Source organism: Heteronotia binoei, chromosome 15 (genome assembly GCF_032191835.1).
Source record: "Heteronotia binoei isolate CCM8104 ecotype False Entrance Well chromosome 15, APGP_CSIRO_Hbin_v1, whole genome shotgun sequence".
Lineage (NCBI taxonomy): Eukaryota > Metazoa > Chordata > Lepidosauria > Squamata > Gekkonidae > Heteronotia > Heteronotia binoei.
Window position 1 is genome coordinate 11,518,045 of NC_083237.1, and position 13,582 is coordinate 11,531,626.

General features: G+C 41.2%; 2 protein-coding genes and 1 pseudogene across 2 annotated transcripts; all 3 read left to right on the plus strand.

Annotated features, from left to right (window-relative positions):
* Positions 1-988, plus strand: LOC132584045 (olfactory receptor 6E1-like). Its single transcript, XM_060255830.1, has 2 exons — positions 1-904; positions 984-988. Exons 1-2 carry the CDS (start codon positions 1-3, stop codon positions 986-988), a joined length of 909 nt encoding a protein of 302 aa, XP_060111813.1.
* A 4,485-nt stretch (positions 989-5,473) lies between these two features.
* LOC132584146 (olfactory receptor 6E1-like) lies at positions 5,474-6,400 on the plus strand (annotated as a pseudogene).
* Positions 6,401-12,415: 6,015 nt separating this feature from the next.
* Positions 12,416-13,372, plus strand: LOC132584031 (olfactory receptor 6E1-like). Its single transcript, XM_060255804.1, has one exon. The coding sequence runs from the start codon at positions 12,416-12,418 to the stop codon at positions 13,370-13,372; it is 957 nt and encodes a 318-aa protein (XP_060111787.1).
* Positions 13,373-13,582: the final 210 nt, after the last annotated feature.

The window sequence follows — 13,582 nt, forward strand, 5'->3', positions numbered from 1 at the left end:
ATGAATAGCACCATGGTGAAGGAATTTATTCTCTTGGGGTTTACGGATAACCGAAAGCTTGAAATCTTTCTTTTCCTGGTTCTTTTTGGGATGTATATTTTAACCATCATGGGGAACCTGGCAATAATTGTGATCACATCAGTGGACCGCCACCTCTACACCCCAATGTATTTCTTCCTCCGCCATTTTGCAATCTTAGAGATTGGGTTCACCACTTCCATTATTCCAAACACATTGGCCAACATGGCCATGGGCCATAAGAGGATCTCTATATCTGGTTGCTTTTCACAGTCCTTTCTGTACTTTGTCTTCGGGACAACAGAGTTCTTTCTTTTGGCAGTAATGTCTGTTGACAGATATGTGGCCATCTGTAACCCTCTTCGCTATTCAACTATAATGCATGGTCAAGTCTGCTCACTGCTGGTGCTTTGCTCTTGGCTTGGAGGTTTTCTACTGATCCTTGGTCCAGCAGTTGCATTATTTCTGATGCCGTTTTGTGGCCCAAACACAATCAACCATTTTTTCTGTGACAGCGGACCCCTGATCAAACTTGCATGTATTGACACGAGCCTACTTGAACTCATGGACTTCCTCATTGCCACCATCTCTCTCATTGGGACCTTGACAGTTACCATTGTGTCCTATGTCAACATTGTTTCCAGCATCTTGCACATTTCATCTTCTACTGGGAGGCAGAAAGCCTTCTCCACTTGCGCCTCCCACATCACTGTGGTGTCTATCACTTATGGCAGCTGCATTTTCATGTACATCAAGCCTCAAGGCAACAGTAAGTTCAACTTCAGCAAGTCAGTGGCGATTCTTAATGTAGTTGTGTCTCCTTTTCTGAATCCATTCATTTACTGCCTAAGGAACAAGCAGGTTCAGGATGCCCTGCGAACTTTATGTAGACAGGGGGTTGGGTTTTGTAAAAGTTCTGTATGAACCTTCTGCAGAGTATCTCATTGAAGCATACTCTCACTGAGCTTAAAGAAAAGAATTAGTCACTTTGAAGGTTAAACCCAGAAAATTTGAGAAAGTAGACAGTCTGATTTATCATTTCTGAGTTGACAGGTACCTTTATGTCTCTTTTGTGGTGAAGCTCTTGTTGAAGGAAACTAAAAATTACTGAAGAAAGTCTCATTTCAGCTTGAAGATTCAAAGAAGAATTGTCAGTAATTATAACCACAATTATAATAATAGGTAAGTGACAGCAGTTAATTTCGAGATGAATATGAACTCATGGACTTCCTCATTGCCACAATCTCTCTCATCGGGACCTTGACAGTTACCATTCTATGTCAACATTGTTTCCAGTATCTTGCACATTGGCACTTTCTCGTTGCCACAATAGATAGATGATAGAGAGATTATATATAGATGATGGATAGATGAGAGAGAAGGAGAGAGAGAGATGCAAGCATATTGGCGCTTTCTGGCTCTTTCTTTGGCTGTGGTGTGTACTCTTGAGCACAGCCATTGGACAATCAATCACCATTTAAGTTCTGTTGCATTCCATTGGTTGAGTCCACTCCTTTCTTCCACCTACTGTGGCATTCAGAAGAGAAAGCAGGTAGCGGTGGGGAAACAGTAAAGAGACAGGAAATGAAGGTGGTAATGTGACTAGGTGTCAAGGCCTGGCCCCACTGGGAGCATTTCCTCAGAGGCCATGGCTGACACCTCTTTCCTATCACTTTCTCCCTCCCTCCTCCCCTCAGCCTCACCCCAGGACAGACAAGGATTGGGCTACTAGGGAAGCTGCTATGCAGAGGCTGTTGATAGGCAACCACACTTGGTTCTGTCAGTAAAGGGAGAGTCTTAGTTGAATATAATGCCATAGAGTTTATCCTCAAAGCTGTTATTTTCCCCAGGAGGAGAGATATATGTTGTCTGGAGTTCAGTTGTCATACCAGAAAATCTTCAGGCTACACTTCGAGGCTGGCTACCCTCAGCCTGGCTGCTAGCTATTGTTCAGCAGCAGCCTCCCTATGACAGGATCTGCTAGACACAGGTTCTTGCTGTGGAAGCTGACTGAGTGATTTTGTACTAGTCACAATCTTTCTGCCTAATCTACCTCACAAGGTTGTTGTGCAGATCAAAAAAGTGAGAGGAGAATGATGTATGCTGCTTTGGTCATCACTGTAGAGAAAGACTGTACTTTTCCTAGGTAGAGGCTGTATGAATACCATCTCTGTTATTAGAATCTGTCGAACAGATAGATTGCAAGAACCATACTGGTACAAGCGGGGGAAGTGCTTGGATGTATCTTATGGTTATGGAGGGGGGGAGGGCTAGGACAGATATCTAACAAAGACTCCTTTGCAAATCAAACAGAAAAACAGAAAAAATGGAGACTATTCTCTGCACACTGCACAGATTCTACAACTATATCATTCCTTATTGTACACACAACCACACACAGAGAGTAAAAAAATGAATACTTTTAAGATGCACTGATTTAGAAAGTCTGTAACTTTATTAAAAGTCTCTTTAAAATGTAGTTTGCTTTTAAAAAGACCTTTGGGAAATATTGAGTTTTGTTAATATATTGAATTGATGTAACATAAATCTTGTTTTGTATATACTGTACATTTAGAGAAATAAAAGTATTTGAACTTTAATATTGTTGTTGGTTATTTGTTTTTGACCTTTTAAATAATTTCATATGTCAGCTGAAAAAAAAATCTCTGGGTATCAGATCCACATATGAAATATTCAGTGCCATTGGTCAAACATCAGAGAAGCCCCTAGTAATTTTTTGAACCAAAAAGCCCACCAAGAAAAAGTGGATGGGAGTCCAACTATTTGGACTCTTTTGGATCCCTAAACCCTGAACACCTGGCAAAATACATTATTAGTAATTAGATTAGTATTGTTAGTTGTTTTATATGTTTCTTTGTGGTATGGTTTCTGTTTATGACCAGAGAGATGCACTAAAATTATGACCAATAAAAACTGCATGATTTTAATCATTATTTGCCTCATGTATCATCAAAAGAGTCAGAATATAGATGAGGTAAATAAAATACAAATGAATGAATGGATTTGCCTCATCTGATGTGCTTCTCAGGGGAGAAGGACTAATGTCCCCTGTGCACCCTAACAAGGAAAGATGTAACATTTCTTGCACTCTGCAAAGGCATTGTGTTCAAAAGACATAGACGCATGCCACTGGAGGCTGCCTCTCTGTTCACTTCTGGAGCCAGGAAATAGTGCTATATGTGCACTACCAGTACAGACCATGTGGGCTTGGGAAGCAAAGAACCACTGAAAGATATTCAAGATCTAGAAGGTTACTGGATCAGAGAATTATCTTGGACAGTGAAACATCTGCACTTTGCTTGGGCAGTTTTGTCAGAGTCTAGAGGGTCTCACAGCTGGCTTCTCATCCGTAACATATGCCTGGTGAGTCAATGGAACTTTTGAACTCAGGACCTAGCTAATGGCTGAACGTTACATATTCAGAGTTATCATTTTGTGAATAGCATGCTGGAGGTTTTATGGCAACTTGGGCAGACAGAATACATATGCGGGGGGGGGATACATATTGGGGAGGAACGGTGGCTCAGTGGTAGAGCATCTGCTTGGTAAGCAGGAGGTCCCAGGTTCAATCCCCAGCATCTCCAACTAAAAAGGGTCCAGGCAAATAGGTGAGAAAAACCTCAGCTTGAGACCCTGAAGAGCCACTGCCAGTCTGAGTAGACAATACTGACTGATGGGTCTGATTCAGTATAAGGCCGCTTCATATGTTCATATGAGCAACAGACTTGTAAAGGAGAAACCCAGATGGTACTTGGGAGTGAGGCAGTTTGTTGTAGTGGTTAAGAAGAAGAAGAAGATATTGAATTTATATCCCACCCTCCACTCCAAATCTCAGAGTGGCTCACAATCTCCTTTATCTTCCTCCCCCACAACAGATACCCTGTGAGGTGGGTGAGGCTGAGAGGACTCTTACAGCAGCTGCCCTTTCAAGGACAACCTCTGCCAGAGTTATAGCTGACCCAAGGGCATTCCAGCAGTTGCAAGTGGAAGAGTGGGGAATCAAACCCGGTTTGATAAGAGTTCACACACTTAACCACTACACCAAACTGGCTCTAACAGCAAGGACTCTAATCTGGGAGAACCGGGTTTGATTCCCCACTTCTCCTCCACAAGCACCTGCTGAGTTGACCTTAAGTCAGACACAATTTTCTCTGAGCTGTTCTCCCAAGAGCAGTTCTCAAGAGTTCTCTCAGCCCCACCTGCCTCACAAGATGTCTGTTGAGGGGAGAGGAAGGGAAAGGAGATTGTAAGGCACCCTGAGACTCCAAGTGAAGGGCAAGGCATAAATCCAGTCTCTTCTTCTCTCTAGATGCACTCGTCCTTCTAGATCATATTTTCCTGCCATTCTACTGCTGTTTGGAGACAGTTCATCTTTTTGACTCTAAGGGTGTTTTCGCACTTACGTTTTACTGGCGCCACGACCCTCCTCACGCCGGCGGATCTGCAGTGATTTCGCACTAGAAGCGCCGGCGCAGCCCAAAGAGCCGGCTACTTCCGTCGCTAAGCCAGCGCAAACGTTTTCCTGCTTCTTGGCGGTTTCCGTTTGCGCTGGCTTAGCGACGGAAGTAGCCGGCGCAATGGGCTGCGTCGGCGCTTCTAGTGCGAAATCACTGCAGATTCGCCGGCGTGAGGAGGGTCGTGGCGCCAGTAAAACGTAAGTGCGAAAACACCCTAAGTTTTTTGCTCAGAGTGTGCATATTTTACCTGGTCTGCCATACTGTCCTATGCAGAGTTACTTCAGATTAAACATACTGATTTTGTTGGGCTTAGACTGGGGTAACTCTACATAGCATGCACTGCTAAACCATAGAGATCTCCATGTGGCTTACTCTGACCCAGCTGCGCACATGGGTGTGCATTTGATCCCAAATGGCAATTCTTATCTGAGCCTCAGTGAAATTGCTCGGCTTTGGGAGCAAATTCAAATGGCTAGCCCAGCCCACGTTTTCTCACCAGTTATAGCTTGAGAGTTGAGTCAGGATGAAAAAATTTGAAGAGACATGTTCAAAGGGTCGCCTTGCTGGTTTGCAGAAGAACAGCTGGATTCAAGTCCAGTAGCGCCTTAGGGACCAACAAAACTTTTAGGGAATGAGGTTTCAAAAGTCAAATCTCCCTTTGCCAGACGCTCATGTCCTGAAAATCTTGTTGCTCTCTGAAAGAGCTGCTGGATTAGAATACAGCTGAAGAGAGATTGTGCACCATTGATACATGGACCCAAAGTGCTTATTTTATGATCCTGTTTAGATACCCTTGGAAATAGGATTGCCAGGTCTTCCTTCTCTATATCCCATAGAACCATTGCCTCATGGAGATACAATTAGCATTGGTCATACAGATTTAAAAGCTCATACAAAACCATACTTTATTTAAAACACCTATAAAACCACTTCTCTGATTATTCATCTCTCTTCCATTTAGACTGGTCCCAAGAACAATGAACGGTTCCCGAGTGAGAGAATTTATACTTTTGGGGTTTACTGACAACCATGATCTTGAAATCTTCCTCTTTTCCCTCTTCTTCAGCACATAACTTTTGACCATCATGGGGAATATGGTGATCATCACAATCACACTGAGGGATCGCTGTCTCTACACCCCGATGTATTTCTTCCTCCGGCATTTTGCAGTCTTAGAGATTGGATTTACCAGTTCCATCACTCCCAAGGCACTGGCCAACATGGTCACGGGCCACAGGGTGATCTCTTTATCCGGTTGCTTCATGCAGTTCTTTCTGTACTTTGTCCTGGGAGCCACGGAGTTCTTTCTGCTGGCCGTGATGTCCTTCGACAGGTACATGGCCATCTGCAACCCTCTTCGTTACACCACCATCATGAATGGTCGAATCTGCTGGTTTCTGGTGTCCTGCTCTTGGGTGGCAGGCTTTCTGCTTATCCTGGGGCCAGCCGCGACATTATTTTACATGCCATTCTGTGGCCCGAACATTGTGAACCATTTCTTCTGTGACAAAGGACCCTTGATGAAACTCGTATGCATTGACACAACTCTGCTTGACCTTGCGTATTTCATCACCGCTATATTCATCCTTACAGGGACATTGACGGTCACCATTGTCTCTTATGTCAATATTGTTTCCAGTGTCATAAGCATGCCGTTGGGGACAGGGAGGCAGAAAGCCTTCTCCACTTGTGCCTCTCACATAATCGTGGTCTCCCTCACTTACGGCAGCTGCATTTTCATGTACATCAAACCTAAAGGTGCCAGCGAGTTTGGCTTTAGCAAATATGTGGCTGTTCTTAACACCATTGTGTCCCCTCTCCTGAATCCGTTCATCTACTGCCTGAGGAACAAACAAGTTCAGGATGCCCTAAAAGCTATGTTTAAACAAAGTATTGGGTTTTGAAAAAAACACAAAGGCTTGGAACCAGCCAAGGCTTTTTGCTCTGTTTCTCCCTCAGTTCTCTTCCTTATAGCATCCCCCAATTCATAAGCCTTTTAAGATGTAGGCCTCGTGATCCAAAATATAGCCCTTTTGCACGGCTGAGGAGCCAGTTTGGTGTAGTGGTTAAGTGCGTGGACTCTTATCTGGGAGAACCGGATTTGATTCCCCACTCCTCCAATTGCAGTTGCTGGAATGGCCTTGGGTCAGCCATAGCTCTTTCAGAGCTGTCCTTGAAAGGACAGCTTCTGGGAGAGCTCTCTCAGCCTCGTGTACCTCACTGGGTAATTGTTATGGGGAAGGAAGATAAAAGAGATTGTAAACCGCTCTGAGACTCTGATTCAGAGAGAAGGGTGAAATATAAATCTACAGTCTTCTTCTTCTCTTGGAGCAAGGCTGTGGCTTAGAGGGAGTTGTTCTGCTTTGCATGCAGAAGATCCCAGGTTCAATGACTAGCATGTTCAATTCAAAGGACCAGGCTGGAAGTGAGGTGAAAGACCTCTGTCTGAGACCCTAGAGAGCCACTGCTAGTCTGAATAGACAGTATTCACTCCGATGGACTGATTCTGTTTACGGCAGCTTCATGTGTGCTCCTTTTTTTTTCCCACCAGCAGACATGTTGGTGGGATCCAATTTCATATGATTGGGGGAAGGGGCTGACATCACCACACAAATGATGATAAAAGGCTAACTTTGAGGTCTTTCATAGGATCAAGCCCTATGAAAAAAGTCATTTTTTGCTCCCCTTTGGCATTTTTTGTTCGTTGCCTCCCAGTTACTCTGGATCTCTTTTAATGTCTGCATAGTGATTTTAGAATGATAATGTGTTTAAAAAATAAAAAGGGCATTTCAATTGTGTATTTCAGAATACGTATCCAGCCTAAAATGAGCACGAACTAAAAAGTACTGATCATAGCAATGAACTGTGGAGTAGTAGATGTAAAAAGGACATTATTCAATACCAGATTTCAAAGATGGGATTCGGTGATGCTAAATATATGTAAGAAGAAGATAATGGGATCTGGTTTGGGTTGAAAATCTGAGAGAATCCAAGGAAACAACAGCAGAGATAAAATATATTAAGGGCTAAAATGGAAATGGTTGGATAATTCAAACTAATGGGAGAAATTCTTTAGCACAAAGCTACTTGGTCCTACTTCCATAACTTTCCCCTCATTCAACAGCATACAAACTGTCCTTGTTTTAAGGATGATCATATTTGCTATCATCGATCCAGTTTGATATAGTAGTTAAGTGTGTGGACTCTTATTTGTGAGAACCGGGTTTGATTCCCCACTCCTCCACTTGCAGCTGCTGGAATGGCCTTGGGTCAGCCATAGCTCTCACAGAGTTGTCCTTGAAAGGGCAGCTTCTGGGAGAGCTCTCTCAGCCCTACCCACTTCACAGGATTTCTGTTGTGGGGGAGGAAGGTAAAGGAGATTGTGAGCCGCTCTGAGACTCTTCGGCGTGGAGGGTGGGATATAAATCCAATCTCTTCATCTACCTCACAGGGTGTCTGTTGTGGGGGAGGAAGGTAAAGGAGATTGTAGGCCACTCTGAGATTTGGAGTGGAGGGCGGGATATAAATTATAAAAATATAAAGAAAGTATGTATTTACTTATCAAAGATTTCAGTCTTTGATCTAGAATACCTGTAAAAAAATTATTATCTTGATTAATGAGAGCGATTGGCCTATGTGAGGAAGGCTGAGATTCATCTTTTCCTTCCTTAGCAATAGGTAATATAGTAGTGTAGGACCATGGAGCGGGTAATTCTCTCCTAGACATATGATTACAATTTCTGGTGAAATATGGAACTAAGATCTCATGGAATGATTTATAAAACTCTGCCTGATAGCCATCATTTCCGGGAGCTGAGTTAGATTTTAAAACTTTTATTGACTCCACCACTTCTTCCTCCGTTACAGGTTGATTCAAAAAAGCTCTGTCAGCTTCATCAAAATTAGGTATCAATTCTAATTGTTTAAAAAGCTGATCTAGAGCTAACCTATCAATGGAGCTATTAGCATACAAAGAGGAATAGAAGGAGGCAAACAAATTTGCCATATCTTTTGACTTTGTTAAAGTAGCCATTTCTAAACTCCTCATAGAATCTATTACTCTGGATCTTTGAATATTTTGAGTTTTCCATTTCAATAGACTTAGGGTCTTGTTGGATTTCTGCAAGTAACATTGTTTCATATAAATTATTTTTTTTTTAATCTGATTGATGTCCAATGTCTCTAAAATCTTCCACTCAGCTTGTAATTATTTGTATATTGTTTTAGAACATGTTTTAGAATATATAGATTCCAGATTCTTGATGTTTTGTAGTAATTTATTTTTGGTGTTAAATTTTAGAGCCCCTGAATAAGCAATCAATTTCCCTCTCAAAAAGGGTTTCCATGCGTCCCACGGTACTGGTGAAACCTCTACTGTATCATTTGTTTCAAAATAATATTTTAGTTCTTTCACTATCATGCCTTTAATACCATCATTATTAAGGAAAGATTTATTAAATCTCCATAACCCCTCAGATTTCTCCACTTCTTTTAACATTAAGTTGCAATGGACCCAGGAATGATCTGTAAGTAGTTTTGGCCCTATTTCTGCAGATATTAAAGCATCCTTTAAAACTAAGGAAGTCAAAATAAAGTCAATTCTTGAGTTAACCTTATGAGCATGGGAAAAAAGTGTAATCCCGTGCAGACAGGTACAAAAATCGCCATATGGGACTGTAGAATTTTAGCTATCTCAGTACTTATTGACTTCCTTTTAGCCAATTTTGTTGAAATCTGGGATTTATCTTTCATAACATCTAGGGTCGAGTTCAAATCAGCCCCAATAATTGTTGCACCTTCCTTAAATTGTGTCCATTTTTGTAAGGCAGCCTCCAAGAAGGATTCTTGATTCTCGTTGGGAGCATAAATTTCACCCAAAGTTACTTTACAAGAGCCTATCCACCCTTTAACAAAAATATATCTACCTAAATCATCTTTTTCAGAAGCTTCAAATTTAAAACGTAGTCTTGTGGAAATAAGGATAGCCACTCTTCTAGATTTGGAAGAGCCTATAGACTGATACTGCAGTGGGAACAAAGTTGACCTTAAAAAAGATTTTGCCTCAGAACTTTGGTGTGCTTCCTGTACAAAGATAATGTCTGATTTACCACTCTTCAAATGAGCCAAAAAAATGAGATCTTTTAATTGCTGTATTGATACCATTAATATTCACTGAAGTTACCCTGATTTGCTGGTCTTTACCAACGATTAAGGAGTCCATAAAATGGCCCCTCCACCACTGTTAGAGTCTAAACTGATGCAAACTCATGTATCTAAAATCTTTATTTCTTCCTAACAGTGGATGGCTCAAAACAGGAGTCCCCCCTTATTAAAAATAAACAAAGGGAGAAGCACAGTGAACTGTGTTTCCAACTTGAGCCAATAAAAAGACTTCCAGAAGACATCAATCCCACCCTCCCATTAGTATATCTAAGTCATGTATTTACCATAATTCCCCTTGATGGCAGAACCTCATTGTCACAGTCTATTAAGATTAGTATGTTTATACTTAAGGAGTTAAGAAACAAAAAAACCCTCAAGTCTAATTCTCCTTATCTGGAGGAGTAGCTAGCATACGCTTCCTCTTCTTCTGATTCCCAGCTGACTCTGATTCCAGGCTTTTATTGCTTTGGACTTCACACAGTAGCCTTTTCCCTGTTGCAGCATCAAAAGCTGAAAATGGATTCCCTTGGTGGTAGACTGCCAATCTTCCTGAAGAAAGCCAGGTGTACCTGATGCTAGCCTCTCTCAGGGCACTAGCTGTCTCTTTAAGGTCTTTTCGTCTTTGGCGTGCCTCCTGTGGTATATCAGGAAAAACCGTAACTGAGATTTCTTGAAGAAGCAGAGAGCCCTTTTCTCTTGCTAGTCTTAAAATGTTTTTCTTAATGTCCTTGTTCCCAAAAGTAGCAATTATGTCCCTTGACATTTTCCTTTTGGGATTGATAGTCTCGTATCTTCCAACTATAAAAGCAGAGGAGATAAAGGAAGGTGGTTTTTCTTTTAAGTGCAACAATGAGGTAAGCCAATCCATCAGAAAACCAGAGGTGAGGGCCCTGCGGAGCCTTGAACAGTTCCGCAGGGCCTGCAAAACAGTCCTCTTCCGGCTGGCATATAATTAATTGCTATCAGAATGCCTGAACACTCCAATCTATAACACCAGATTATTTCATACTGGAATATTGAAGAATTGATTTAAGGAAGGTTAGCATAGTACATATTGTAGTAAGTTTTATGTGTTTTTATGTATTTTATATATTGTATTGTATAATTATAATTATTAATCTATCATGAATGTATTTAAATGGATTCTGTTGGTTTTTATGTTGTAAGCCGCCCTGAGCCCACCTCGGTGGGGTAGGGCGGGATATAAATCGAATAAAATAAATAAAAATAAATAAATAAATAAGATAATTCTTCTGATAAACAAATATTTTCTGGTATCCCGTGGAATTTTAAATTTCACCTCTTCTGAGTCGATTCCAGGTGGATCAATTTATCTTGGTGCTGTTGTAATGTATCTTGTAAGGAATTAATATCAGTAGCATTCTGAAGAGCCAGTTCTTTAACTTCCTGAGCGTTACTAGCTGCAAGGTCAAGCTTTGCTGTAATCTCTTGCAGTTGATTAGAACTTGGAGTAAGCATCAAAGCCAACTTATCTGTTAAATGCTCCAGAGCTGTATTTAGCATTTTTTCAGATACTACTTGGTCTTTTTTGTTTTCCTCATTAGCAGGAGTTACAACAGAGTTCATAAACATGAGGATAGTGTCCTCCACACCTTCCCAACATGATGATAAATCTTCCTGCACCGACAAGGCTTCTTTTGAAGAAAAATATGCACTTACTGTGTTCGTTGTTTTCCCTTCTTGTTGGCTTTTATTTTTCCTTGTTACAGGAGGTGTTCTTTGAACCTTCTGCATAATTATTCCATGGGATAAAGCCAAAATGTTAGAGGAAGAGAGCAGAGCTCCTCGACTAGCCTGCCATCATGAGCGGAGCCAGCCAGCTACTGTCTATTCGATATATGGAAAGGTATCAGTATATCAAAGCAAACCAAGTTGCTAAATTTGTAACGACTGCCCGTTTAGTTATTGCATCATGCTGGAAAGATTCTAGAGGTCCAACAATAGAAACGTGGCCAGGGAAAATATGGGAAATCTATTTAATGGATAAAATAGTTCAAAATCCATTTTTGCTTGCATTGGTCCTCCCTTTAGATAAGAACTTTTGAGGAAGTGTGGAATCCTGTCATAGATTATCTGAGTGAAAATAATTTTTTGCCTAGAAGTAATGAATATAGAGTGTGACATGTTGTAAGGTGCAATTTTCCTTTTCTTTTGATTAATCTATACTCCTGAAATTTTGTAAAATGTGCTCATGTCGAGTTATGATGTTCCCTGATAAGTTAGGTCATGTGGTTCTATGTTTGTAATAAGATTTTACTGTTTGTAGATTTTCTTTTTAGTTTTTGGATTACGTCTCTTCTCTTTGTATCTGAAATGCAAAAAATCGTTTAATAAAATAAAAAAAAAAGATAAATGTTAACAGTCATCCCCAAAGGGGAGGGGGGGGGGACCTGAGTGAAGACATTTATCATTCCAAATGAACAGCATGAACATTTTCATTCCCTTTTCTTCTCATTCCTTTTCTCACTTCTGTTTCCTCTTTCTTCCTTTCTGTGTAACTTTGTATGGAATCCAACATATATTTAATTTTCCAATAACTTAAAACAATGTGATGGTCCTCTGAACTATTATTAAACCATTTTCTTCTTGATGGCTTTCATCTCAGTGATTCTCATAGAATCTCACCAAACGTACTACAAAATTACAAAATGATGCCTGGAAGCAGAATGTACGAATTGCATCATTGAAGGGACCTCCCTTTAAGGTATATTCCCCAGCATTTGACACACAAATGAATGGCTAGTATGGAGAATAAGACTGCATCGGTATCTGAGTTTATCCTTGTGGGCTTCACCAGCATCCGATGGCTGCAGATTCTCCTCTTCCTGCTACTTCTTATCACGTACCTCCTGACCCTGGTGGGGAACATCCTCATCATCTCCATTACTTTGCTTGACCATCGCCTCCAGACGCCCATGTATTTTTTCCTCAGAAATTTCTCTCTCTTGGAAATTGGTTTCACCTCTTCATCTATTCCAAAGGTTTTGTTCAACCTGGCTTCTGGCACCAACACAATTTCGGTGGCTGGCTGCTTTGCACAATCCTTTTTCTATTTCATTGTGGGCACCACCGAATTCTTTCTCTTGGCTATGATGTCCTTTGACCGGTACGTTGCCATCTGTAACCCCCTTCGCTATATGATGATCATGAACAGTCGATTCTGCACTCAGTTGGTGCTGGGTTCTTGGATCTTCAGTTTCATGTACCTTATAGTCCCTCTTGTGTTATTGTTTCGTTTGCCTTTCTGTGGTCCAAATGTCATCAATCACTTCTTCTGCGACAACATACCACTCGTCAAATTGGCTTGCACAAACACCCAGTCTCTAGAACTGCTGGATTTCTTCTTGGCCACATTTAGTGTTTTGGGAACTTTAACTGTTACCATCGTTTCCTATGTTAAAATCATTTCAAGCATTATGCACATCCCATCCTCAGCAGGAAAGCAAAAAGCGTTCTCCACTTGTGCTTCCCACATCACTGTGGTCTTCATCACCTACGGGAGCTGCATTTTCATGTATGTCAAGCCAGCAAAGAATGGGAGTTTGGACCTCAGCAAGATGGTGGGTGTTCTCAATAATGTTGTGTCTCCTTTGCTGAACCCATTCATCTATAGCCTGAGGAACAAGCAGGTTAAAGAGGCCTTGAAGGATGTAATTGAGCAGAGAAGAATGTTTTCTAGACTCTCCAAGTGATAATGGTGTATGCCATGACAAGGGCTTTTTTTTTGGGGGGGGGGGGAACATGGTGGAACAAGGTTCCAGAACTTCTTTGTAGAAACAAAATTCTCAAAAATTGTTTAAAAGTTCATAATGGGTACCCATGTGTTTCGCCTTCATTTCCCTCTTGAGAGTTCTGGTACCTCTTTTTCCAGAAAAAAAATCCTTGACATGACTATGACTATA